The following is a 26640-nucleotide window of genomic DNA, read 5'->3' on the forward strand; positions in this document are numbered from 1 at the left end:
AGTTGGATGTTTGGGATTTAAAAACCATCATGAGTCTTTGTTAGTTTGTGTTAACCTGTAAATTGTAAATTTCATGTCTGTACATTAAACTAAAATGTTTGTGTAAAGAATGTAAGAATACAGTATATCTTTAGTGGAATGAAAAATTAATCTGAAGCCAGATTCTGTCTTGATTTGGAAAGAATATTCCTTGGTTGCTATGTCTGGACCATGGCCTAATGGGTAGAGTCATGCTGACATTTTCTGTGGCTTCACGTAACTTATTTTCTTCTTCAACTTCCTTCAGTTATTTAACTGGGACCCAAATCACTGGATACTTGTGCATATTAACTTATTTCTGTTGGTGCTTGTTTATTTCTTTAAAAGATGCTATGCAAAGTAATTATAGGAGAAAGGAAAATCACACTTTTCCTTATAATAATAAGGAAATAATACTCCAATAAATACTAATGCTAGTATTTATTCATGTCACCAGATGGAATCTGGGGAGTGTATAAAAAGTAATTTGACCTTAAATATAGTTATCTATTTGCCAATGGGATTTAGACTTTATATCAAAAGAGAAGGAAAGAATCTTGCTTTCATTTCTGGAAACTAACCGTGCACCTGCGTAGAGAAAGATAAAAACAAGTATGTGAAGTGGAAACATACTATTGGCATTTATTTTCAAAATGCATAAACATGTCTGTACAGGAACGTTTAAGGATAAGTGATCTGGTACCATTAATTAATTAATTAATTTTGAAGTTTATATATATTTGAGAGAGAGAGAGAGAGAATGGGTGGGGTAAGGGCAGAAAGAGAGGGAGACACAGAATCCAAAGCAGGCTCCAGGCTCTGAGCTGTCAGCACAGAGCCGAACGCGGGGCTCGAACTCACGAACCGCGAGATCATGACCTGAGCCGAAGTTGGACACTTATCCGACAGAGCCACCCGGGCAACCCTGAATAAGATGTAATTTAGAAGGTTACGGAAGTGAAAGACTTGACCCAGGTCATACAACTGTTAGTAACAAGTTTGGGATTAGCAGTGGGTCCCTTAAGGAACTCTTGGAACCTGCCACACCATTAGGTGTAATGTCACAGAATATTCAAGGAGAATAATTTGGAGGATCCATGTTAATCCATTTAGTCAGGGCAACCCCACCTGTGGGACTGGGGATCAGTTTGAGTATTGTGGAAAAAGTCTGCAAAGAAATACCAGAGCAGATACCTGAAGAATTCCATGCCGGTGGCAGCCTTCTATATTTCGGAAACATTATCAAGAATTTGAAGACAGCCTCATTTTCATCCTAGATTCTAAATTAGCTGTTATACCTTAGGTTCTCCGGTAAGAGATAGACCTCTGTGTTGGAAGGTCATGTGCGTGTTTGTGATTCATAATACGGTTAATAGCATTTCCATTCCCCCTAAATTAGAAAAAGGTGTGACAATAACAACTACAGGATTAAGGATGTATAATATTTGAAATTGGGGAAGTCCTGAAAAGAGTTAGGATATAGGATCACTCTAAGCACATGTATGGTGGCTATACTGGAGAGTAGAAAATTATGTGTTCAATCTCCAAATGTTAACCTTTTTTAAAACTACAGATTTAGAAAGCAAGGACTATAGCTTCTTTAATAGACTGTCTAATGTCCTAATATTTGTTTTACTGCAAAGAGCACTTTTGCTCTATTTCAGCTTAGGAAGTTGAGGTGATTCACTAAACGGCCCCAGGAGGGGGTCTGCTTAGGAGGTGAGAACAGAACTGTCTGAGGCCACCGATGCTAGAAATGCCCTATGAAGGACAAATGGGAATCCGTCCTGGATGTGAGTAGGAGAGCAGAGGCAGAGACATAGAGACATTGCACTAATGTGTGTCCGTGTAAAAAAGATGCATGTATCATGATGTTGCCAGGAGAGATCATTTTAGAGTTGTTGGTAACAAGGACACTGGACCAGAGGAAGTTGCTTTCTTTTTGTTCTAAGTTATTTGATGGTTACCTCCAAGGCTGAAGAAATGAAGCTTCAGATCTAAAACAACAGATGAATATAAAAACCTTCTTACGTCCAGAGGGTGTACTTGGAACTCATCCCGTTTCTCTGCGTTCTCTAGGCTGCGCACCGTTCCGCAATGGCCTCCCTTGCTGCAACAAATGCAGAGTTTTGCATCAACCTGTTCGGAGAGATGGATAACAGTCAAGGAAATGGAAATGTGTTCTTTTCTTCTCTGAGCATCTTCACTGCCCTGGCCCTGGTCCGTTTGGGTGCACGAGGTGACTGTGCTTCTCAGATTGATAAGGTCAGTCTCGGGTTGTGCCACTGCCCATGGTTCCGGCAATGAATCTTTTAGGGCAGATTGTTTTCTGCAAGAGCATATTCTACTGCAATGGTCCCATGTAAATGAGGCCATCTCAAGGAGGCGAAGGACACACGCTGCTCCTAGCGCTTGGGTTTGAGATGAGAGACAACAGGAATTTTCTCAGAACTGTCGCTTTGATTCTTTACCTTGGTCAAGTGGTTCTCGAAGTGTGTTTCCTAGACCTGCTGCATCAGCATCACCTGGAGAACTTGTTAGTGTTTATTTATTTTTGAGAGAGAGAGAGAGACAGACAGAGACAGAGCGCATGCAGGGGAGGGGCAGAGAGAGAGGGAGACACAGCATCCGAAACAGGCTCCAGGCTCTGAGCTGTCAGCACAGAGCCCGACGCGGGGCTCGAACTCACGGACTGCGAGATCATGACCTGAGCCGAAGTCGGACGCCTAACCGACTGAGCCACCCAGGTGCCCCCTGGAGAATTTGTTAGGAATGCAAATGCTTGGACCCCACCTGAGACCTAGTGAATCAGAGATTATGGGGATGGAGCCCAGCAATCTGTGGTTTCATAAACTCTGCAGGTGCACGCGAAGGCTTGGGAGCCAGTGCCTCAGTAGAAGTAGATAAGAAAGAAGCACAAGCAGAAGATGCCAGGGTCCCAACTTAAACATGAATGACCTGGGCACAAATGATGCAATAGTACATTCCAGGTAACAGCAGCCTACCTGAGTGGTTTTCACATTGTCACCAACAGCCGTAGAAAGCGCTTTTTACGTTACCCTTCGTACACTACCCCGAACCAGGCTGGACGGGGAAGCGAAACGATCATGGTTTCCCTCTCCTCTTGGGAGTTGTAGGAGCTCGATGGCAGGTGAGACAGCAGGTCCACGCTGCACGTGGAGGTCTTTGTCATCCCTTTCTGCCCCCTCGTTCCCCCCATTATTTTCGTTCATAAATTGGAGCTAGAGGAAGCTGGTCCGTGTTGTAACCTTTCGCAACTAAGCACTTGTTAAAGAGTGTTTGTGCAGGTAATTTAGAATTACTCATTAGAATATTATTAGAATAATTCATTTCTCTCTCCCGATAGCTCAGTGAATATTTGCTGCTAGGGAATAACCAGGATGGCCTCAGGATGCCATTTGTTTCCAAGAGCCGGAGTGAGTCCCAGCCAAGTACACTGAGCACCTTTAATGCGATGACAGCAGCTATAACTGCTGGGAACTTCGTCAGTGTCAGGCTCTGGGCTAAGCTCTACAGATATCTTATTTGCTGCTCGCAGTGACATCAGAGTAGGTGGTATTACCTTGATTTCGTGTGTTCCCGTGCCACCTTGACTAGCAAGTGGCAGAGCTATGATTCAAATTCAGGGTGACCTTCTAAATCAGGGTTTCAAAACCTTGGACATTTTGGGCCAGATAGTTCTTCATTGTGAGGGGCTTTTCCCCCCACTAGATACCATTCGGGTACCTCTTTCCAGTAGTGAGAAGCAAAAATGCCTCCAGATATTGCCAGATATCCCCCAGGAGGCAGAATCAAAAGAGTCGAGAACCATTCTCCCTAAAGCCACCGAACTGAAATGCAGCCCGAAGTACATTATTACAAAGCCTCAGTTTTTATGAAGTTAGTGCTTTGATAAATATATAGCCTTTGGGGGGGGGAGGGGGCGGGTGAGGAATGTAGCCACTAATAAAAATGTATTCATTCATTAGTATAAGTACATAATGCTTTAGAACCAAGGAAGGCAACTTGGTCTTGGAGTTAGAAAATTAGATCCAAATTCTGGTTTGGGAAAATTAGTTCATCTGTGTTAGCCTCAGTATCCTTACCTGTAAACTATAGGGTGGGGGGGGGGGAGGGGGGACTTGTTGGTACCCACTTAAAAAATAGCTTAAAAGGTGTTTCTATTCCAAAGACGTGGAGACTTCACACCTATGATGAAACACCATGCCTTTAACACGACAGAAGACACAGTTACTTGTTATTGTATGATGTCAGGTTAGGAACTTTCTTGGGCTATTGACTGATTCATTTCCTGAGGTCTCTTTGCGAGCCCCTCTCCTGCCCCCCTCCCAAGCTGCCTGGCAGGACCAGTCAACCCTTGGGAGGTGGGTCACAGTGAATTCAAAGAGCCTGTATTGCTGGGGTCTGTTCTCTTATAGTCACTGACGGGATCAGTGCCTTTCCTGAATTACTTTTTATAGCCCCTGCTCTTACAACCTCTTATAAGAAACAGGTAAGAGGACCCTCTCTCCCTCTCTGCCCTTCCCCTGCTCTCTCTCTCTGTCAAAATAAGTTTAAAAAATAAAAAAAAAGAAGTATGTAACAGGAAAAAAATGACAACTGTAGGCACAAAACCATTCACATAACTCATTTGTACAAATATTTAGTCCTCTGCAGTATACCTCCTTGGAAATCGATTGTTTAGCTTCCCCCTCTCGCCCCCACAACCCTGGCCCAGTTAGTTTCTTGTCGCAGTGCCCGACACTTGATTGTGTGTGTCACATATGTATATTTGATCAGTTTAGTCTCTGTGGCATCCATCTATCTGTCTCTCTTAAGCATTGCCATGGACCAGTGGTCATTCTTATTTTTTATTTTTGATGCTCGGATGGTCACAGTTGGGCCAGGAGAAATCCCTTTAAACTTGTCCCTTTTTTTTGTTTTAAAATTTATTTTTATTTGAGAGACAGCGAGCGAGCAGGGGAGGGGCAGAGAGAGAGAGAGAGAGAGAGAGAGAGAGAATCCCAAGCACGCTCCTCACTGTCAGCACAGAGCCCAACATGGGACTCAATCCTGGGAACTGTGAGATCATGACCCGAGCCAAAATCAAGAGTCAGACACTAAACCGACTGAGCCACCCAGGTGCCCCCTAAACTTGTCCTTTTTAAACAGTCCTTTTAGATGGCTCTAAATCTTTGCTACCCGACCCGGTGTTCTGGGCCTGTCCTGAATTTTCTTGGTTCAAGATAGGTCAGCTACTCTCAGCAAAGATGTGATTCCTTTACTGGATAACAGTACTGAAATCCAGAATCGGCATGAAATCTGCAGTCAATTCAGTGGAGTTCAGGTGACATAGCAGGCTGATTCCCATTTGAGTGAAAAAGCAGAAAAGTACATTTATTTACAAGATCATGTGTTCAGGTTCATATTTTTTCATTTAGCTTTAATATTACTGTGCTTTTTAAATACAATGGTTTTTAAAATTTAGTTTTGTTTTCTTTGAGATGCCTACTTCCTCTCTTTTCTCTCACATAACATTTCATTGAAATAAAGTATGTCATAAATTTTTGTCTTAAATCATGTCTTTATATCACAGTGTTTTTTCAAAGTTAGGCAAATTTGAATTTTCTAAAACAATTGGGTTTTACCAAAAACATTTCAAAAATAATCACTGTAATATGTTACTTATTCTACCACTTCTGTGAGAAGACATAATAGTTTTATCATTTGGCAAGAATACACAGGTAGAAAGAAGTCCATTGGGATGCAGATAATTCATAGTCTTTTTTTTTTTTTTTGGAAAAAAAATTTTTTTAATGTTTATTTATTTTTGAGAGACAGAGTGTGAGGTGAGGGAAGGGCAGAGAGAGAAGGAGACACAGAACCTGAAGCAGCCTTCAGGCTCTGAGCTGTCAACACAGAGCCCAACGCGGGGCCGAACTCCCGAACTGCGAGATAAGGACCTGAGCTGAAGTCAGATGCTTATCTGACTGAGCCACCGAGGTGCCCCAGTCTTTTTTTTTTTTTTTTACCCTCAATCCAAAGATCCTGAAATATCTTACATTGTGTAGATCCAGGATTTTCCTTGTTTGTCGTTATCTGAATATGTTACCAGTTATGAACAAGAAAAAGAAATTCTGATTTTCCTACATGGGTCAATCAGGGAATATGAGACCACAGGACTACTGGCATTTTGGATTGTGATATCTATGCCCTTTGATATTTTATTTCATATTTATTACATTTGACTATTTACTAGTGTCCCTGTTCATCTTTAGTCATGGTAATTTTATTGTTGAATGTACAATTTCTTAGAGTTTCTGAAAATGTAAAAACATGTATGTATCACCTCAATATTGTACCAGTCAGGTTTACTAAAAGCCAATTGGGAATATCAGAAGAGATGGCCAGATCATTATCAAAATAGATTAAAATTAGAAATGATCAAAGAATGATGTTAAATGTTTGTGCTTGTTAAAACTTTATTCAAAAACTTAACAAGGATGATTTCTAGGGATTCAGACACCTTTTATAATATTGCTTGGGTTCCACAAAAGTTAGTTCAGGAAAGACGTTTGCATTTTTGAGTCCTGACCCTGTCCCACGATACTTTATGTTTCTGGTACATCCATATATTCCCAAATGCCCATCTATCCAATGTCAAGGCAAAATGAGAAAGGAGGCTGATAGTTTTCATGCTCCACAATGGCACAGTCCTGGGGGGTGGGGGACGGCGGGATGACCCCCTCGTTGCCAGGCATGGTGAATTTTAAACTGACTACCAATTTGTGTATTGAACGTGCCTTGTTACCTGTGCCTTATCTCTCACTCCATCTCATTAATTATTATTCCAGATTAAGAGGATGTAGAAATTGAGGTAGGCTCCAATTCTCCGTGACCTGTTGAGACTAACAGTGACACTCATAGCCTTCATACATTTTCATATATTTTACTGAGCTGTTCCATTTTCTCCTACCCAGTAAGATGGTGCTATTGATTAGGGTCCTGAAGCCTTGAAGTTGAAAGCCTGCATAGAGGCACGGATAGCAGCACTGACTTAATTAAATTCCCATGCGTAATTTCTAATGGACTTCACCCCTTCTCCCTCCCTCCACCTCCCACTAGGGATATTGTTCAAATGTAGCACATACGAGCCCTTCAGGAAAACCTACATCTTTCTTACAGAAAATCTTAGCTGTTTCTGTGTATCATCCACCCACGCCTGGGAGTCAGAACACATTCGGTTTGCTCCCGACAGTTGCATAAATGAGTATCATATGCGTAGAACACTCTATGAGAAGCTGTTTTGCATTTCAGATCCTGTGGACATCAGGGCCTGGGGAAATTCAGATAAAGTGCAACAGAACATTAAAGCTTGGGCAGAATAGCAATTATGAGAGCAATGGGATTATAATATAAGAGCCACACAGGAAAAGCAAACACCTAAAATGATTTAATTCCAAATAATTGAAGAAGCTGAAATTACATCTCTCAAGTCCCAATTTCGCTTCACATTTAGGATTTCCTAGATGTTCAGTAACTACTTCTCCCTTTTCCATCTTGGTGCCTACGTAATTAGCCCTAATCTTGGCCGCCACGTAGGTAAATAAAGTTTCCATTTTTTTTAATGTTTATTTATTTTTGAGAGAGAGAGAGAGGGAGGGAGAAGGAGAGCATGAGCAGGGTAAGGGCAGAGAGAGAGAGAGAGGGAGACACAGAATCCGAAGCAGGCTTCAGACTTTGAGTTGAAGGCACAGAGCCGGACGCGGGGCTCAAAGTCGTGAACCACGAGATCGTGACCTGAGCCGAAGTCAGACAGTTAACCCACTGAGCCACCCAGGCGCCCCAAAGTTTTTTATTTGATTTCAGTTTTTTATGTGATTCGTTTTGATCCTTGTCTACGTTTAGTCAGTGAGTAATTGTAAGATTGTTCCACCAGAATGAGCAAACCAAAATAGTTATCAAACACATTTCATTTTGTAGCCATCAATTTATTAACTCTGCCGGCTGGTGGCACTTGCCCCGAGTAATCTGTGTTCTAACCATGTCAGTAGGGTGGCTGCACCTGTCCCTGCTGCCCGGTGTGCTAATAAGCACACACACAGATACAGCCATTAACAATGAAGTATCTTCCTTGCTTGGTTCTGTGGGGTCTCTTCTCATTCATCAGGACCTGGTAACTGCTTTTCTCCTTTCCTGTCTGCAGATACTTCACTTCCACAGGGTCTCAGGATGGGGAAACTCTTCTAACACTCAGGTAAAGACAATACGTTCTTCTAGGGAAGGGGAATGTGGGGCTAAAATTCGAGAAATTACTGTCTCGCCGATGTATTTAATTATGCTCGCTGTCTCCTCAAAGCAGAAGAGTATGTCTCACTCGGATTGCCATATTGTGGTATCTCAGGAACAAGTTTTGATAATTTACTTGTTAATTGTTAATTTCCCAATATTTCACCATGTGTTGGCTGGATTTTGGCAAGACAGTATGGAACTAAATGTTTTGCTTTTATCCTTTGATATCCATGGCCAACTTAGAGAGGTAAAATGAATTATTTAGCACACATATGAGGCAGATTCATTATCTGCTGTTAAGAATTTTATTCTGAGGTTAATTATTTTAGTAAAACTTTTAATTAACTTTGATCACAGATACTATTCTGAGAAGGGCAAGAAATCGTAAATTTCTGTGGCATTGCTGCTTTTATGAGCATCATTCTTTTTCAGTTCTTTTATAGCACAATATACATGTTTTATTTCATGTGTAAATGAGAACGTGGATATATTTGCCATCCCATAACACATTTTTTTATAATCTTTTCAATAACAGCCAGGACTTCAGTCTCAGCTGAAGAGAGTTCTCTCCGACATAAACACATCCCATAGGGACTATGAGCTCAGCATTGCCAATGGTCTTTTTGCAGAAAAAGTGTTTGACTTTCACAAGGTAAGTGCGGCCTCCCATGTCACAAGGTTATTTCCACTCTGGATCCCAGTCTTGTTCGATCCATCGTCTGTAAAAGGGCTTGTGTCTTTCTACAGAGCCAGACAATGGTGATTTTTTTGTTTCTTATAGCTGCTAATCATGTTCCCAGATATCTTTGAAATATCATCACTGTGTTTCCAGAGTACAGCTTTACGTCTTTAGCTGAGGGATCCCCACGTTCAGGGTCACCAGACTGAGAGGCTCCAAAACCAGAAGAGACAGTGCTCTCTGGCAGTGAGGCAGAGCTATAATCGGGTGGGAGGAGAAGGCAGCTCATTTAGGGTTGTCCGTGGGCAGCAGAAAAAGTCTACCCACTTTTCCTCTAAGCTCTGTGATCCTGGGATCGCTGTGCATCCCCAGAGCTGAGTTCACCTCCTCTGTTCTCAGCTGTGCCCCGTGATCTCTCCTGCCAGCAGTAACTTTGCAGGGCGATCACTTACAAGAGCCTCTTGTGGGGGACGTAGGCAGGTAAGGACCCCGGCAGGGGGGCAGATCGGGCTGGATAGAGGCAGGGATATGGTTCACTCGAGGTCAGCAGGTGAGTGGCTCATACTGCTCGTGAAGTCTGAGCATTTGCTGTGGCATCCCACTCACCCAAGGACCAGGGAGACCCACACTGTGTTCTCCGTGCCACTGTGCTCGATCCATGCGTTCGAGCCATCGCTGCTGTGACAACCGGAAGCTGGTTAGTAGATGCATTCAAGCGGATGCAGTGCCCGTGATTTTCAGGGCGTGTGTGTTCTCCCTTTTAATTCTCCACTTGTCAGACAACCGTAAAGCTTTGCTTCCATGCCCTCTCCGGGCTAATCTCCACTTGTATCTTTGCCAGCATTCTGTGTTCCACCCAACCATCATCGTCTCCTCTGTCTGTCACCCACACGGATTCTTTGCCCCCTTCTGACGCCACTCCCAACCCTTTGGCAGCCTGCCAATTATGAGGCATGAAGCCACTTTGTTTTTTAATGTTTCCAAGAAGAATCCCACACAAGCTTTACAGGGGCCACCCTGTATGTTCAGATCCACATTTTGTGTCTCTTTTCCCACACACTGCCGAGTTCCTGAGGGACTGCCAACTCTGTTGAACAGGAAGTCGAGGTGTCTATCATGTTACTGTTCACAGCACACATCCGGGTTCCCGTATCCAGCACTTAGTGTGTGTGGGGAGCAGGGCACCCAGAAGCACTGTGAACGTGAGATCTGACCATGAACATGGAAAATAGAGACACTGCCGTCTTTTCCCTCCCAGACATTTACAAGTAGAGGTAGTTATTCTAAAGAGTCCTTTTTGGGGGTGCCTGGATGGCTTAGTTGGTTAAGTGTCCGGCTCTTGATTTCGGCTCAGGTCATGATCTCACGGTTCAGGAGACTGAGTCTCGAACTGGGCTCCTCGCAGAGTGTGGAGCCTGCTTAAGATTCTCTCTCTCTCCCTCTCTCTCTCTGACCTTCCCCTGCTTGTGTTCACGCTCTCTCTCAACAATAAAAAATAAAATAAAATGAGAACTTTTAAAAAGTTTCTCTACTTTGAGAGAGGGACAGAGCATGAGTAGGGGAGGGGCAGAGAGAGAGGGAGAGAGAGAATTCCAAGAAGGCTCGATGCTGTCAGCACAGAGCCCAATGCAGGGCTTGAACTCACAAACCATGCATGAGATGACCTGAGCCGACATCAAGAATCGGATGCTTAATCGACTGAGCCATCCAGGCGCCCCATAAAAACTAGTTTTGATTAAAGATGTAACTATTGTTAACTTTCAGTTGTCCGATCAGTACAAAGATAGATCATCTCCAATTTTTTTACATTTTGTTTTACAACAGTTTTTTTTTTACTCATATCTGAATATGGATAAGTCTATGAGAACTGATGAGGATAATAATAACGTATAAATTGTCTTTACAAAAAGTAAGGTAGCATAGAAGACCTAACCACCATCTCCCCATACTTTCTCCCTCCTCCCCAAATCCGTGCTAAATCTCTCTTGGTCAGACCTCTGAGGATGTCATTCCATTACTCCCCCAAGCTCTGCTATCATTTTGGGTAAGTTCAGTGTCCTGCGACACCCAGCTGTGAGGTCACCTTCCCTCCTTATAGTCTCCTGACCCTCTCTCTCTACCATTACAGTGACAAATGCTCAAGCCACACCCTGAAACTCATCAACGCCCAGAATGTTGCACTCCTGAAATCTACAACTTGAGTTTCCCCTTAGTGGCCACATCATCCCATACTTCTCAGTCTCTCATTATTTCATGCCCACTCTACCTGTTCCTCAACTTGCACTGACTGAGTTCTGCAATCTTTCCCTCTCTGCATCGGCTCTCAACGTATCAGCTGTCTCTTTCCCCCAACAGAACCCCACCTGGATCAACCCCATGACTTCTCTCCACAGGTGCACCTCAGCTCCTACGTGACGCTTGTGCCACGCCTGGATATGTGGTCACCACCGCAACACCCTGGGCTCCCAGCCTAGCTAGGTGTTCTCAGTGCTGACCGACAGTCAGCTGTGTGCTCATGGTCATTTCTTTCTCCCATTCCTCACAACAGTTATTGAAATCTCTTCTGCTTCTCTCAATTTCCCAACAACCTCTTATTGCCACCATCAGTTTCAACTGGGTCTGTGCCAGGAGCTCCAGGTCTCTGATGCCTTAGATTTTTCTAGTTGGCCCTGGAGCAGGAGAAGGGCCCAGTGCTGTGGGAGCCCATGTGAGGACAGGAAGTCGTGGGATTTAGTGGAAAAAAGCCTGGGCTTTCTTCAGTATACTTGCTGCCTCCCCTGGTCAGAGAATCACCACAGTAACAGGATTTCAAACACTGCCTTTGGGTGGGTGGATGTCTGGATCATGAGGGGTTGCCCGAGACCTCAGGGTGACACCCCTTTGCTCCTTAGAGCTGCCGCTCTGGGCTCCTGGAATGACCAGCCAGAGGGAAGGGATGGCTCTGCTCGCCCCCCCTCTCACCCCCACCACCCCACTGCTCTCCACCTGGTCATGACCACAGACTGGGACTTGATCCTAAATCTTCCAATCGTTTGCCATGTACCCAAAAATAGTTTCCATCCCTGGCACAAGCACTTTCAACTTTCAAATGTCTTTTTCTTTAAGAGAAAATTAATTTAATACTGAAATGAAATATATGTTGTAATATACACAGGATGAATATTTTGTCCTAGATAGGCAATTTGATCTTAAAGTTAATGGAGGAATTTTCAAGAGACAAAGCAACAGTATGACTCTTTCTTAAAAATGAACACATTATGTACGTTCATGGAACAAACTGTATATGGAGACAAAGGATTGGACATGAGTTGTCTTACGTTTCAGCTTCTCTTCTACAGGTAGAAGCACATCCACCTCAGAATAATGTGTTTTCATTTTTACGCAATAAATTCCCATCTCCACTTGTCTTTTACTTGACAAAGACAATAGAGGCCATCGGGGGGATCCACATCTAACTCACACCCTGCCCCCTTTCCCCTTCCCTTCATTTTCAGAGGGGATACTTTGTTTAATGGATAATTCATCCATTTCTTTTTACCTCTTCACCCCCAGTTGCTTGGTGACATGTTTCCAGCAGTATTTTTCTGGAATCTCTCTCACTCTACCGTCTTCTTCCTCATAGCATATAAATGTGCTCCAGGTACACATCTTCTAAATTTTTCTCTCCTTTTTTTTTTTTTTTTTTAAAGCTACCCCATGATTCTCTTCCCTTTTCTGGGCATCTCACTCTGTCAATCTAAACTTGAAAAGTCAAGCTTCTCCAATCAAGCTTCTGTATAGGCAGAATCCGTTTTCCACCCTCTCTCACTGCTCTCTCTATTGCAATACACCTTCTACCTTCTACTTCTCCTGAAGCTTCTCTTACCGAGGTGACTAATGGCTTCCAGTGGACACCAGGCTGTGGGCTCTTGGCAAAGTTTTGATCTTATCTGCCTCCTTAGCGTTCACACTGCTGTAGCAACCCTGAAAACTTTCCCCTTTCGTAGTTTCTGTGGCATTGATTTCTCCTGTTTTTCTATCTTCTCCTTTATCTCCGTTTCCTTTGTTTATCTTTATTCGGCTACTCATCTCTGAAATAGGAGTGTTCTTTAGAGTTTTGCCCTCAGGCAACTTCCAATTTGAGTCTACTCGCTGCCTCAATTCAGGACCTTTCTATATCCCTCGGGATAAACTCTAAGGACATTTTAACAAGTTCCTCTATCTCCAATCCATTGTTTTTCCTAGGCTGATTTCAGAGTCACCTTTACAAAATGCACATTTAATTACATTACTCTCCTCTTCACATCCTTTCAATAACTCTCCCTAAAATAAAACGAAAGCTCCTTATCCAAGGAGACAAGACATGCTCTTCCTCTGTCCTGGCTTGTGCCTCCACCTGACCCATTCACCATAGGCTTCAGGCATCAGAAACTCCTGCTGGGCTCCTGAGTGTGCAAAGATCCTCTTACTCCCCTGAGGGTACTGCTGCCTGGAGGGCTCGCCTTTTCTGCTCTTCCTCCTCAACTTCACATCTTCCTTTCTTTCTTTCTTTCTTTCTTTCTTTCTTTCTTTCTTTCTTTCTTTCTTTCAGTTTTATTTATTTAAATAAGCTCTATACCCAATGTGGGGCTCAAGAGTCACATGCTCCTCTGACTAAGCCAGCCAGGCGCCCCAACTTCATTTCTTTCAAGTACAGGCAAGTCTAGGGGCTTGAGCTGTATCTTAAGTGCAGGAAGTAGCCCGGAAGCCTTCCTACTGCTTTCAGTATGAAGGGGGTGATGCAAGCAAGGGAGGCAAGCTAGGAGGCTGTTGACGTGTTTGTGATGAGAAAGCAGTGGTAAAGCCAAGGGAATGGGCTTTAGTCGTAGTCGCTGTTAGCCTCCCCTAATCCATTTCAGATAAACTTACGTTCAAATAGCGTGCTTGCTGTGCAAATTCAGTTGCAGGCTTTCCAGCTCCCCTTCCAGCCATATTTTCATATTTCTAGCCATATTTCCCCATCTTTGAGTGAGGAGTGAGTCCTCGAGTAAGATGGTGGAAATAAAGAGACAAGTTCAAAAACAGATTTGTTATATGCTTAGTTAATGGTGTAAATACAAGAACTGTGTATTGCTTATAGACTTACTTATTACTGTAATTATTTATGTTTTTTAGAACTATATTGAGTGTGCTGAAAAATTATACAATGCCAAAGTGGAACGAGTTGACTTTACAAATGATGTAGAAGATACCAGATATAAAATTAATAAATGGATTGAAAATGAGACACATGGTGAGTGCAACCCTATTTTTCTAAAAGATTTGTCAGTGATATGTGAATCCTGAGAATGGTCAACTTCAGAGCTGGAAGTCTTTTGTAAGACGTGAAAGGAAACAGTTCCTCCTAATCCAATGTAATGATTGCTGTTACTGAAAATTGCTTGTGCACTGTTGGTGGGAAGCAAATTGGTGCAGCCCCTGTGGAAAACAGCATGGAGGTTCTTCAAAAAGTTAAAAACAGAATTATCAATATGACCCAGTAATTCCACTCCTGGGTATTTACCCAAAGAAAACAAAAACACTAATTTGAAAAGATATATGCACGCCTGTGGTTACTGCAGCATTATTAACAGTAGCCAAGTTATGGAAGCAGCCCATGTGCCCATCAGGAGATTAATAAAGAATATGTGGTATATGTATCTATATCTAGATAGAGAGATAAATAGATAGATAGATAGATAGATAGATAGATAGATAAGAGTATTACTAAGCTATAAAAAAGAATGAGATCTTACCATTTGCACCAATGTGGCTGGACCTAGTGGGTATTATGCTAACTGAAATAAGTGAGACAGAGAAAGACAAATATTATGATTTCACTCATATGTTGAATTTAAAAAACAAAACAAATAAAGAAAAAAGATACAAACAAACGACCAGACTTTTAAATACAGAGAACAAACTAATGGTTGCCAGAGGGGAGGCAGGTGTGAGTATGAAATAGGTGAAGGGAGTTAAGATACACTTATCTTGATGAGCACTGAGTAATGCGTAGACTTGTTGAATGATCATATTGTATACCTGAAAGGAATATAACACTGTATGTTAGTTATACTTCAATTAAAAAAAAAATAGAATGGCGGTTACCAAGGGCTGGGGGTTGGTGCTTAAAGGGGAGTTGTTCGGTGCATTTAGAGTTTCAGTTTTGTGAGATGAGTTCTGAATATGTGATATACAACAAAATGTTTACCATTAATGCCACTGACCTGTTAGATGATAAATTTTATGTTTTTTCACTCACATTAAAAAATGGGGAGCAAAAATTTCTCACAATCCTAGCACCTCAACAAATCACTGGCTTCATTTTCCCATGTTCTATTCTAGTTCTTGGCCTCATACATAAGGAATAAGTTGACCTAGTTATGTTCATAGTTTATGTTCACGTCTGTGTCTAGATTTTCTTCTTCACATTCTATCTCTGACATTTTTACAGGCGACTTTGCAATTTTTCATAACCATTTAATTGCATAGACCAAGTATGAAATAAAGAATGTAAACATAACCCTTAATAATTTTTCTACTTCTTATATGGTGGAATGATAATATTTGAGACATACTGCTTAAATAAAATATATTATTAAATAAAAAAGAAAGAAAATTGCTTTAGTATTTGTCCACAATGTGGTTTTGAGTAATTTTAATAATGGGAATGCTTTATACTTTTCAGAAATCTTATCTATTATTACATTATCTCATTGGATTGAGAAAGAATCCTGTGAGACAAATACTGATTTTATTATGACCATTTCATAAATTAGTGACAAGCTGAATTAATATACTCAATTATCCTCATTATCTTACACCTGGTTAGTGAACAAAGACTAAAAGTGGTTTATAGGATATTATTTTCAATGACCACAGCATTATATTTCATTCTAATGATTAATCCAATATCTTTCTGTTTTCTTCTTGGGTTGAAGAATCGCATTAAAATTATGACATCCTACTGTGAAATGTATTTTTATATGATTGCTTCTCTTACAAGATGCGTAGTTTATCTTTCACTTTAAAATTCTCTTCATTTATCAAAATAATATATGTGTCAAAGGTAGTATCTTCCCGAAAAAGTACATTGCTTAATTGGTTGGTAAGTGTCTTGCACAGCTAAAAACTGAATTCTTGCAAATGTTCTGGTTTAGTTCAAAACAAATAAGAAAATGTATTCACTGCTATTTTGCTAATCGGTCGATTCCAAACCGAGTCATTTCTTTACCAAAGGCTGACCTTGGTTTATACTCTGAAAAACACACATGTATTTGCTGAGTCTGGTTCTGTTTCAAAAATATGAGACATGACTTGCATTCTTCAATGCAAACATACTATAATTAGCCCTGGGAATAAGAGTGCGGTGTCTCAATTTGCTTTTTGTTCATTGGTCATTACCTCAGTAGAGGGTTACTTTGACCATTAGCCATCACATGTTTCAAATATACTACTCTCAAACCAAGAAAAAATATGCAATTGCTTTTTCTTTCTTTTAAGTTTATTTCTTTATTTTTGAGAGAGAGAGAGGGAGACAGAGGATCTGAAGTGTCTCTGTGCTGACAGCAGAGAGCCTGATGCGAGCTCAAACTCACGAACCATAAGACCATGACCTGAGCTGAAGTCAGAAGCTTAACTGACTGGGCCACCCAGGCGCCCCTGCAATTGCTTTTTCTAATAACTGAGTGGGACTCTATTTAGTGTTTAGTGTTTAAGGGTATCAGATTGCTAATACGTTTTTCCATCTGGACCAATGATTAATTTCTCTTCCTTTTTTATTCAAATCTATCCGAAAATTATTCTCATTTTGGTAAGCATTGGTTCTTAATGCTGAATACTTCAGAATGCTGCCAACATTTCACCAAACTCACCCAAGTCTTGTTGCCCCTTGCCCATCCTCCGCACACTACCAGAGCACCCCTTTTGGAAGGTAAATCTGACCCATCATGACCTTGTCCTTTCTTATCTTCCAATGGATCCTCAGCAATCATTTTCCATTGCCTTCAGGATAATCCAAAATTACTGCCAGACATTCAAGACTCTTCATTAGTTGGCCCCTCCCTCTAACCTTTCCAACCCTCCTTTCCCTAATGCATCAGAATGTGCTAGGCTTTCCCCAAACACACCGTGCTTTTCCAGGCTTCCATGTCTTCGAATAAAGAGCTTCTGCTATACGCAATTTCTCTCCACCTCGCGCCTCACCCTCAGCTCAAGCAGAGGGCCGAGCCAGAGAGGGCAGCCCTTGTCTGTGCTCCCACAGCACACTGAGCACATGACTATGGTACCAGTGTGGGCAGCTCCCTGAACTGGACTGTGAGTCCAATGTTGGCAAAGACTATGTCTTTCATGGTTGTGATTCAAGCATCAAGAATAGGGTTGACGTCGAGCAAAAATCTTGTTATGTGGAATGAAGGAAGTAATTAGCCCTCTCAACAGAATGGAGTTAAGTTATATCTGGGATGCTGTGGCCTCGTCCAGGTGGTAAAGGTAGTTTGGGCTTACCAGCAAGGAGGGGCTTCGGGAGTCCTCTTTCTGGGTTGGAATCCTGTTGCCGTAACTTCTTGTTGTGTGATGTAAAAATTACTTACTCTCTCTGTGCTCCAGCATCCTCAACAGAAAATGGAAACAATCATAGTGCCTACCCCACAGAGACTTTTGTGAGGATTAAACCAAATCTTGCACACAAAGTATTTAGAGAGTACTGGACAGAGTGATTGATTGCTCATAGGCTATGACAAATATCATTGTTATTATTCTAATTATGTCATAAGGAAGAATATCATGTTCATCTTGTCTTTTTAGAAAAATTACATTAAAACTTAACATTTTTTTCCTCTACTTGTTTTTCAAAAGGCAAAATCAAGAACATCTTTCAAGAAGGTAGCATAAGTTCTTCCGCTGTCATGGTGCTGGTGAACGCTGTGTACTTCAAGGGCAAGTGGGAGTCGGCCTTCTCCAAGAACGAAACCCTAAACTGCCGTTTCAGATCTCCCAAGGTATGGAAATCTATTCAATTAAGGTTCTTTTGCCAAGAGTATTCCCACACTTGATCTTAGCCAAAAGGCCGAGAAGCGATTGCCAATAGTATTCCTTTGCAGAAATTATGATATTTACATAGACAAAGGATGGACTCATCATTTCTTTGCTCCTTTCTTCCACTGCTCACCAATGCTTTGTGGTGGATTGCTTATAAAACACACTTTCTATTCTCCTGATAATGCAGGTTATGGATCACAATTGGAGGTATCCCAGAAATTGACATTTCTTAAAATATATTCAAAATTGAGAAAGGTAATAAAGTACGAATTCATTTTTAAGATATTCTAGTTGGATGCCTGTAAGAAGAAAATGGGACAAAAGCGTGTCCTGTATTTTTCTTCTGATTCTAACTGTGGGTGGGGTGTACGGTTCTAGTCATTTAATACCGATGAGTTTTCCCGAGTCAAAGTGAGGGTGCATTTGTTTCCTTTTACAGAGGAAGAAGTTATGTTTAGTAACGTTATGCATTTCCAAGTGTCAGTCCTAATCAACTTTTGTAAAATATATATTCTTGTGTTTTTTGTTTGTTTTTTGTTTTTACCAATTTGTACACAATAATCTTAGAGTATAGTAGTAGCATCAAGGCTTTGGAGTCGGAAGTACTGTGTCGGGGTCCCTGCCTCGTGTCACAGAATCTGCGTTGTCCTAGGCAAGTCAGCTTAACCACCGTAGACCTTCCTACCCTCACAAATAAGGCGATTCCGCTAACTGACCTGTAAAGTTTCTTTCAATCATTCAGCCTTTTATGTTCATGCAGAGAAGACTAAACTTGATAAATATTGCTATGAATACTGAAGATGTTTTCTTTCATTGGAGGTAAAATACAGACCAGTACTATCAAAATCACACAATTTTAGATGAGGTCTTATTAAAAAATCTATAGCATTCATTTTAAATTATAATTCTATTTAATAATTATTCATTACTTATATAGACATTTTCAGGTAAAACACTAGGTGCAAGGCCATGTACCAAGTTCTAGGTATATTAAGTCACATCATCTCTACAACGGTCCTATGCAGTAGAGACTATTTTTACCCACATTATATGGATGAGGAAATGGAAGCACAGAGAGGTGCTAGCCCAAAGCTATACATCTGGGAGTTTTAAACCCAGGCAGTTAATCCCAAAGCTGGGAACCAATGCAATGCAATCACTATTGGCAACAGGTCAGGAAGAATCTACTGAATCGACTGGACAAAGGCTAAAGACTATTCTTATTTTATTGTGAAATAAGGTGGGCTTATAAAATGTTTTTTGTGACTTGACTTTCAGTGTCCTGGGAAAGCAATCACCATGATGCACCAAGAACGGAAGTTCAATTTGTCTGTCATTAGGGACCCGCCCATGCAGGTTGTTGAGCTCAAGTATCATGGTGGCATAAGCATGTACATAATGCTGCCCGAAAATGACCTGTCCCAAGTAAGTTAATACTGCCACTTTCACTACTGGGGATTTAGAAGATTTTTAAGATATTATTGATTGTGTTTTTATGCATCCACTTGATGATTTCAGGCTGTAAGAATCAGAGATTTGCCTGCTGATTCCTTTATTGGACAAATATTTAAGGAGTACCTACTCTGTGCCTGACACCATTATAGATAGATGCTGAGATTGACTTACTTCAGTTTAGCCTAAATTTTAGTTGAATAGCTATGAAATTGGCACCCTCTCAAACCTCAGCGTTGGAGGGAAAAGGGTATGAGTTTAGGTCTTTGCACTTGACCATCAAAACAGTCTTGCATGTGTTATTAGAACTTTGATAGACCATTTTAGGCAGGAATGATACAGTGGGGTTTTGGGCCTTTGAGCATCAAAATGTACGGTCTCACCGAGTTTCTGTGTCTCTGCGAAAAGTGTAGGTTAGGGACTGCCCTGTGACTGATGTAGCCAGGGCAACAGACCAGCACAGTGCAAGGGACAAAAAGAGGCATCCCAGGGGCCCCACAAGGCCACATGGCATCACCATGTCTCAGATCCTGATTTTCTTCCAGTCCTTCTTTCTCGTTTCCTCCCTGTGAATTTGGCCTCCTGAGCCTGTGACCTGAAATCCCAGAAGCCTGGATCTTTGGTTGCTCTCTGTACTTCCAATCAGAAGGAATAATAGACGCCATTCAGTGAGCACCTACTGTGTGCCGGGCCGTGTGCTCTGAGCCTCATTCATGTTGTCTTATTTGGTCCACACAGCAACCATGTGGGATAGGGAAAGGAGGCTCATGGGATTTGGTCAATTTGTCTGATAAATACCTATGTACAAATGTGTGTGTGTGTGTGCACATACATCAACTACCCTAAAAAGTTACATCTAAAGTTTAAAATATTTTTGTGTTTTGATTTGTAAAATAATGAATGTTGCTTGTAAAATAACTGGGAAGTAAAAAGAATATGAAGAAATGCTCCTCCTACCCAGAGGCATTATTTTCCATTCCATCTTTTTCCTATGATTTAGAAACTTTGGACTTTAAAACTTGGGACATGTAATTTCTACAGGGACAAAACCACCCAATCATTATAATGATTTTCATTTAGCTTCATTTTAATTACCTTTTTGGACATGGACAGCAAGAAGAATGTCATAAAGTTGCTATTATTAAATCTAAAGTTGACAATATAAAATATTGGTATTCCTATGAAATCAATAATTCACTCGATCATCTTTATCAACATTTTAGCACACATCAATTATTTTAACTTCAAATAATCTACAGTAATAGAGAAAGTAGCCCATATAAAACAAAAAGTAGATAACTCGAAAGATAGATTTGTTCTTACACTTATTGTCTGAGTTTTTCTTTTCTGTCATGGATTTTCCTAATGATGTTTCAATCAGATTAATATAAATCCACTATATACCTACATTATCCTACATAATGGAATAATGAGGAAGTTGGCTTTACAGTGAGCCATCAAATGAGGAAAAAATTCTAAGTCAGAATGAGACGTTATTACCGACTAACCATGAACTGGATAATTTACACACATAAAATTTAAATTAGGCCAAATTTGATTATATAAGTTTAGGTTCTTGATAAGGATAGCTGTGAAAGGCTGTTTAGGATTCTAGTGAGCCTGAATTTGAGAACAAATGTCTATATATAAGATTTGTAATCAGTGTGCGTGTGACTAGTCTCTGATCAGTTCTCAGTATTCAGGAGTTAGTGAATTCCACTCATGAATCATCTGGGGCAACAGTGGTGCTGGAGAGAGAGCCATGGGCTCCTAGCTGTGTAACCGAGGTGCCCACCTATGCAGTTCAGCACATTTCCTTACAATGTCTTGAACTTCAGTTGTCAAGTTGGGTAGGAGAGCGTGTTTGGATCCAAGCCGCCCAGATGGTGTAGGTGACGGTGCTGGAAGGTAGTGATCACCTAAACCCTCGAAGCTAGAGCTCTGGGCTCCTTGCCTTGGGCCACCTGGGGTCCATTGGTTCTTCCCGCAAGCTGTGCAAACATTACCATTTTCTATGTCTTTAGTGATGGGAAATGGTCGAGAAATGCTGACTTAAATGACCACTAACTTCCTTTCTCCCTCTGATGATCTCTGATACCCTAATTCCTTCACTTGCCCGTTGTTCCACTTTGGCTATATTTGTGGCTATATTTGTTTGTATGGGGGCAGAGAACAGAAATGCCTGGAAATACAAGTCATACCTTGTCACAGCAGAGCAAATTAAACAAGTGATTTAATAGAGTGCTTGAACTGTTTGTGTTAATAGTTTCCCATTTTCAGACTCTCCAAAATCCATTCACATACTTACATGCAAATATCTAGGAGAGGATAATTATGGAAAACTGTCTTTGTAGTTGATGATATTTCATTTCTCTCTTAAGCATATATTTTTTTTTGAGAGAGATAGTGTGTGGGAGAGCAGGGGAGGGGCAGAGAGAGGGGGAGAGCACTAGCAGGAGAGAGGGGCAGAGGGAGAGAGAGAGAGAGAGAGAGAGAGAGAGAATGAATATCAAGCAGGCTCCATGCTCAGTGCAGAGCCTGATGTCGGGCTCGATTCCACAACCCTGGGATCATGACCTGAGTCAAAATCAAGATTCCCATGCTCAGCCAGCTGGGCCACCCAGATGTGCCTTAAGCATATGATTCTAAATTGCCTTTTCAACATTCCTACAGATTGAAAACAAGCTGACCTTTCGGAATCTAATGCAGTGGACCGATCCGAGAAAAATGAGCTCTCAGCATGTCGAGGTGTTTCTCCCTCGGTTCAAGATAGAGAAGAATTATGAAATCAAGCATCATTTAAGAGCCCTGGGGCTGAAGGACATCTTTGATGAATCCAGAGCTGATCTCTCCGGTGTAGCTGCTGGAGGTCGTCTGTATGTGTCCAAAATGATGCACAAGTCATACATAGAGGTTGCTGAGGAGGGCACGGAGGCGGCCGCCGCCACAGGGAATAACATAGTAGAAAAGCAGCTCCCTGAGTCCAGGGTGTTCAGAGCTGATCACCCGTTCCTCTTTGTCATCAGGAAGGATGACATCATCTTGTTTAGCGGCAAAGTCTCTTGCCCTTGAAAATCCAGTTGGTTTCCATTACAGTAGTTCCCTGCAACATCAAGGAACCACCACAAGGGAATAGATTTGAGTGTGACGGAAGCACATGGTGTTTCCCTTGCATTTGCTTCCTTCTAATATTGGTCGGGCAGATGATTTGGGTGTCTTGACCCTTCGCAGACACCTGGTGGCTTGTCCTGATCCTGCTTTAGCCTTTCTACTACCGTGTGCCTCACCCATTTCTAAGTTCACTCTCTTTTTACCCCCACTCATTCCCGCCATTCTCCCCTGGAGCCCCTTGCACCCAGAGCTGGGCCCCGTCTGGGAATTGTGGAGTTGCTCTGCTGGCATTGACGATGCAGAAGCGGCCCTCGGATCTTGTCTGAAACTCTGTAGTTATCCCAGCTACTGGATATGGATATCCCAGCTACTCCGGTTTCATGGTTAACGAGCTCGGAAGGAAGCCCGGCTACTGAACCTGGGTGTGAGGGATAACCTTTCCTTGCCGACCTAAGAAGACAGTAGAGCTTACTTTCACACATCTGATTTGAAATCAGTGTCTAATTTAGATGCTAAAAACTATAGATTTGGGATTAGGGGACAACGAAAATATTTCGTCAATAACTTCAAGTTGATGTCTTTCAGTCTTTCCTTGATACAGACTTTTTTTCCTTGATAGAGACTTAATATGTACATAGTTTTTCAAATATTAAATATCTTTTCACCACTGCCATTTGTTATTTACAGTAGATATCTCATGTGCTGTGTAGTTTACAAGTTTTTCCTCTTATTTATCAGAATAAATAAATACAACAGAGCTGGACAGTGTGATTGTTCTCCTCTAACCAATGGTAAGACGACCAGCACTTTCTTTATCTGGTAGTCCAAGCAAACAAGCAACAAGCGGAAAGAATGGTTTTTAAGTATAAATCTGATTTGGTTCAATGTTGCTAATTTATTACACATGAAAGTTACTTTTACAGACACATAGGCTGATAAGGTATTTTAAATACTAAGATTTAAGTTCATTAGGAAAAGGATTTGCGTATGTGAATATTTATAATAAGACATAAGTAACTTTACAAAACAGATCAAAAATAAGTTGAGAATGAGTAGACCAAGCTGAACTCATTTAGAATTTTATAAACAGGAACAGCCTATTGACTTATGTTTTTATCACAGAAGACTTTCACCTGAATAGAAACTAAATAAATCTGGATAGTCTATAGCATGGCATTGTGGTGCATAAAACTAGCCCTGGCAGCTATTTGATTTTCAACCATTATTTTGGAGTCCGTGAATACAGCACGAATGAGTTAATGTGACATGATTTGACAGATGTAGAAAAACCTCCGACCGAATAATCACTAACCTGCCACACCTGAAATAACTATTGTGTCTTTAAGAGATATTTATGGTGGGGGGTGGGGGGAGTGAAATTAACTGGTATGCATCGGTATCTTTTTTTTTCAGGAACTAATTTTTCTGATTAACCCCATTCCCACCTATTGCCATTCAAAAATGACATACTTCTAGATTCTGCTCTTAGATGATAAAGATACAGGATGAGGGTACAGGAGCATGAGTGGTGACGGTAGCCATAGTGTTCAGAAGCATGGACGCTCCTCTCTGCGGATAGCATTTTCTGTGGGACTCGCAGCTACTGAGGTTTGAAGCAAGCATCAGGAAGACTTCGGTCAGGTCTGTAAGGAGATAGTTTGGAAAAACTCGTAGAAGCTTGCCCTACAATTTCGGTTGGTTGGTCCTGCCCACATGGCCACCTCATGGTTAAGGACCCTAGCTCACGCAGAGAAGGTCTACCTTGTCTAGTCATGATCTAGGCTTAGTTTGGTGTTACTTTCACAAGTCTGTAACTGTTGTCAGTACACCCCTGGCTCAGTGACAGCAAAGGTAACAGCTGTTGAATTTTGTGTTAGCATTGAACTTCATGCTTCTTGAGGCAGGAGCCATGCCTGATTTGTTTCTATAACCAACACCTCTAGAACAATGCTTAATGTATAACAGGCACTCATTGTGTCTTTAAAATAAGTGTAGTTGTGAGTCCCAAGGGTGTGATTTGAGACGGAAATGAGACCTCAGGGACCACTTTGGTATAAGATCAAGTCATTGATCTTGTAATTGATTTCTTTTTATACAAAGACTACTTTTTATCTTTTAGGGTCATATTTTTTTTTCAGTCTGCTTATTTAACCATAAGTATTTCCAAATCTCTTCTTCACTTACTCAAAATTCTCTCTCTGTATGATCCCATCTAAACACGTGGCTTCCGTAATAGATGATGGCACCTATCTCTATGTGTAACTTCATCCAAATTCACTACTGCCTCCTGAAATGTCCACCTGAATTTCCTAGAGTAAAACTAAACATGTCTCAGCTAAAACACATCACCATCCTCCACATGATCTTCTTGGGGGCCCACCTTTAGTTAAGGACAAATGTTTTCTAAAACTCCAAGCTCAAAACACCAAGATTATCTTTGTGTATTCCTTCTTTTTCACACTGGAAAAACTTTCACACTGGTCTTACTACTAAAACGTCTCTTGAATTTATCTCTTTTTCTTCCTTCCCATGAGTACTGCTTGAGTTTAGGCAAATTCAAACTACTTCTGTAGTTTGTTGCTTATCTTTTCTTCCTGCTTCTTGTGACTTGTATTTCCCTTTCACTCTTAAGCCCAAAGTTGTGAAGATTTCTGTTTCCTTCTTAAGAACAAAATTTTAATGTTTATTTATTTTTGAGAGAGAGAGAGAGAGAGAGAGAGAGAGAGAGAGAGAGAATGAGCGGGGGAGGGGCAGAGAGACAGGGAGTCACAGAATCCAAAGCAGGCTCCAGACTCTGACCTGTCAGCACAGAGCCCAATGCAGGGCTCAAACCCATGAACCTCAAGATCATAACCTGAGCCAAAGTTGGACCCTTAACTGACTGAGCCACTCAGGTGCCCCAGAGATTTCTGTTTTCATCCGGAGATGCCAGTTATCTTCCTGAAACACAGATGGGAAGAAGCCAGTGTCTTATAAAAGACTTGATTCCTCTTTACCACCTAAAGACAGAGTCTAAACTCCTGCATGGCACTGCAGGCCTTCCCCAATTTTCCTTATCCTCCTCTTTACCTCGTTTAGCCACTTAGCCACTCTCCGACAAGACTCTGAACTCAACACACCTTGGACTAATTGAAAACCAAATCCAATATTTCATATTGTTCAACCTGTCCCTTCTGAGTGACATACTCTCCCCATCTTCGCTTAATATCCATCCACTTGTTCAAACATCTGACCATGTTCATATTCCCTGGGGAGATCTCTATTCGAGTAGACCCACAAAACACATCGTGCCTCCTTTTACGAGAGCTACGCTCACATTTCTTGCTATGTTCTGTTAGTGGGTGTGTGTGTGCGCATGTGGCTAGGTTATAAGCTCTTTAAAGGCAGGGTATGGCATATGGTTGGTATGGTGAGTGTCCCTTCCTCATCTCAAATCAATAGGTCCTCTAAAGGACCCAAGAAAAAAAACTCGGACAGTGTGGTATAGATGGAGGCTCTGGCCAGATAGTGGGGACCCTTGCCAGCACCTTGTCAGTGCCTCCTTGAGGGCGTGCTGCGTGAGTCAGGTGCCAAAGCCAATCTAAAGGCAAGCTCTCAAAGGTGGGTGAGAGCACTGTTGGATCTTCTATGTTTGCAGGAACGGGAAGAAGCTGTTTTCCACCCATTCTTCAATGAAGAGGAAGAGCAACATTGTCGTCGTCCTTACCCACCGTCACTGCTTCATCATTTCCAAAATGTTTTCGCGGACCCCATCTCGATTCTGCTTACAGTCCTGTAAGGTGGAACCTATTATGATTCTTAATGTTATTTATTTTTATTTCATCAGGAAAATTGGGGTCAGAGAAGCTGGGCAATTGCCTGACATCACGTGTGCTCTTTCCATCGTAACACGCTGCCTCGGACGTCCTTCCGAATCTCACTTGCACCTTGGTTCTGCTCAGGATCCTCCCATCTCATGCTCCAACACCTCACATGGCTCACTCCTTCTTTGGCATGCCTACCGACTGACACCACGTGTCTCGGATGACCTCAGGCTTTCCTAAAACACCGCA

General features: G+C 41.6%; 1 protein-coding gene across 3 annotated transcripts in view; it reads left to right on the plus strand.

The window, feature by feature from the left end:
- SERPINB7 (serpin family B member 7) overlaps window positions 1-23287 on the plus strand; it is a 61617-nt gene extending 38330 nt beyond the window's left edge. For all 3 annotated transcript variants that reach the window (XM_042910723.1, XM_042910724.1, XM_042910725.1), the window contains exons 2-8: window positions 2098-2283; window positions 8225-8275; window positions 8846-8962; window positions 14123-14240; window positions 17843-17985; window positions 19304-19450; window positions 22151-23287. In XM_042910723.1, the coding sequence (XP_042766657.1) occupies window positions 2098-2283; window positions 8225-8275; window positions 8846-8962; window positions 14123-14240; window positions 17843-17985; window positions 19304-19450; window positions 22151-22549 (1161 nt within the window). In that variant the 3' untranslated portion in view covers window positions 22550-23287. The remainder of the gene's footprint in view (window positions 1-2097; window positions 2284-8224; window positions 8276-8845; window positions 8963-14122; window positions 14241-17842; window positions 17986-19303; window positions 19451-22150) is intronic.
- The last annotated feature ends 3353 nt before the right edge of the window (window positions 23288-26640 follow it).

Source organism: Panthera leo, chromosome D3 (assembly GCF_018350215.1).
Source record: "Panthera leo isolate Ple1 chromosome D3, P.leo_Ple1_pat1.1, whole genome shotgun sequence".
NCBI lineage: Eukaryota > Metazoa > Chordata > Mammalia > Carnivora > Felidae > Panthera > Panthera leo.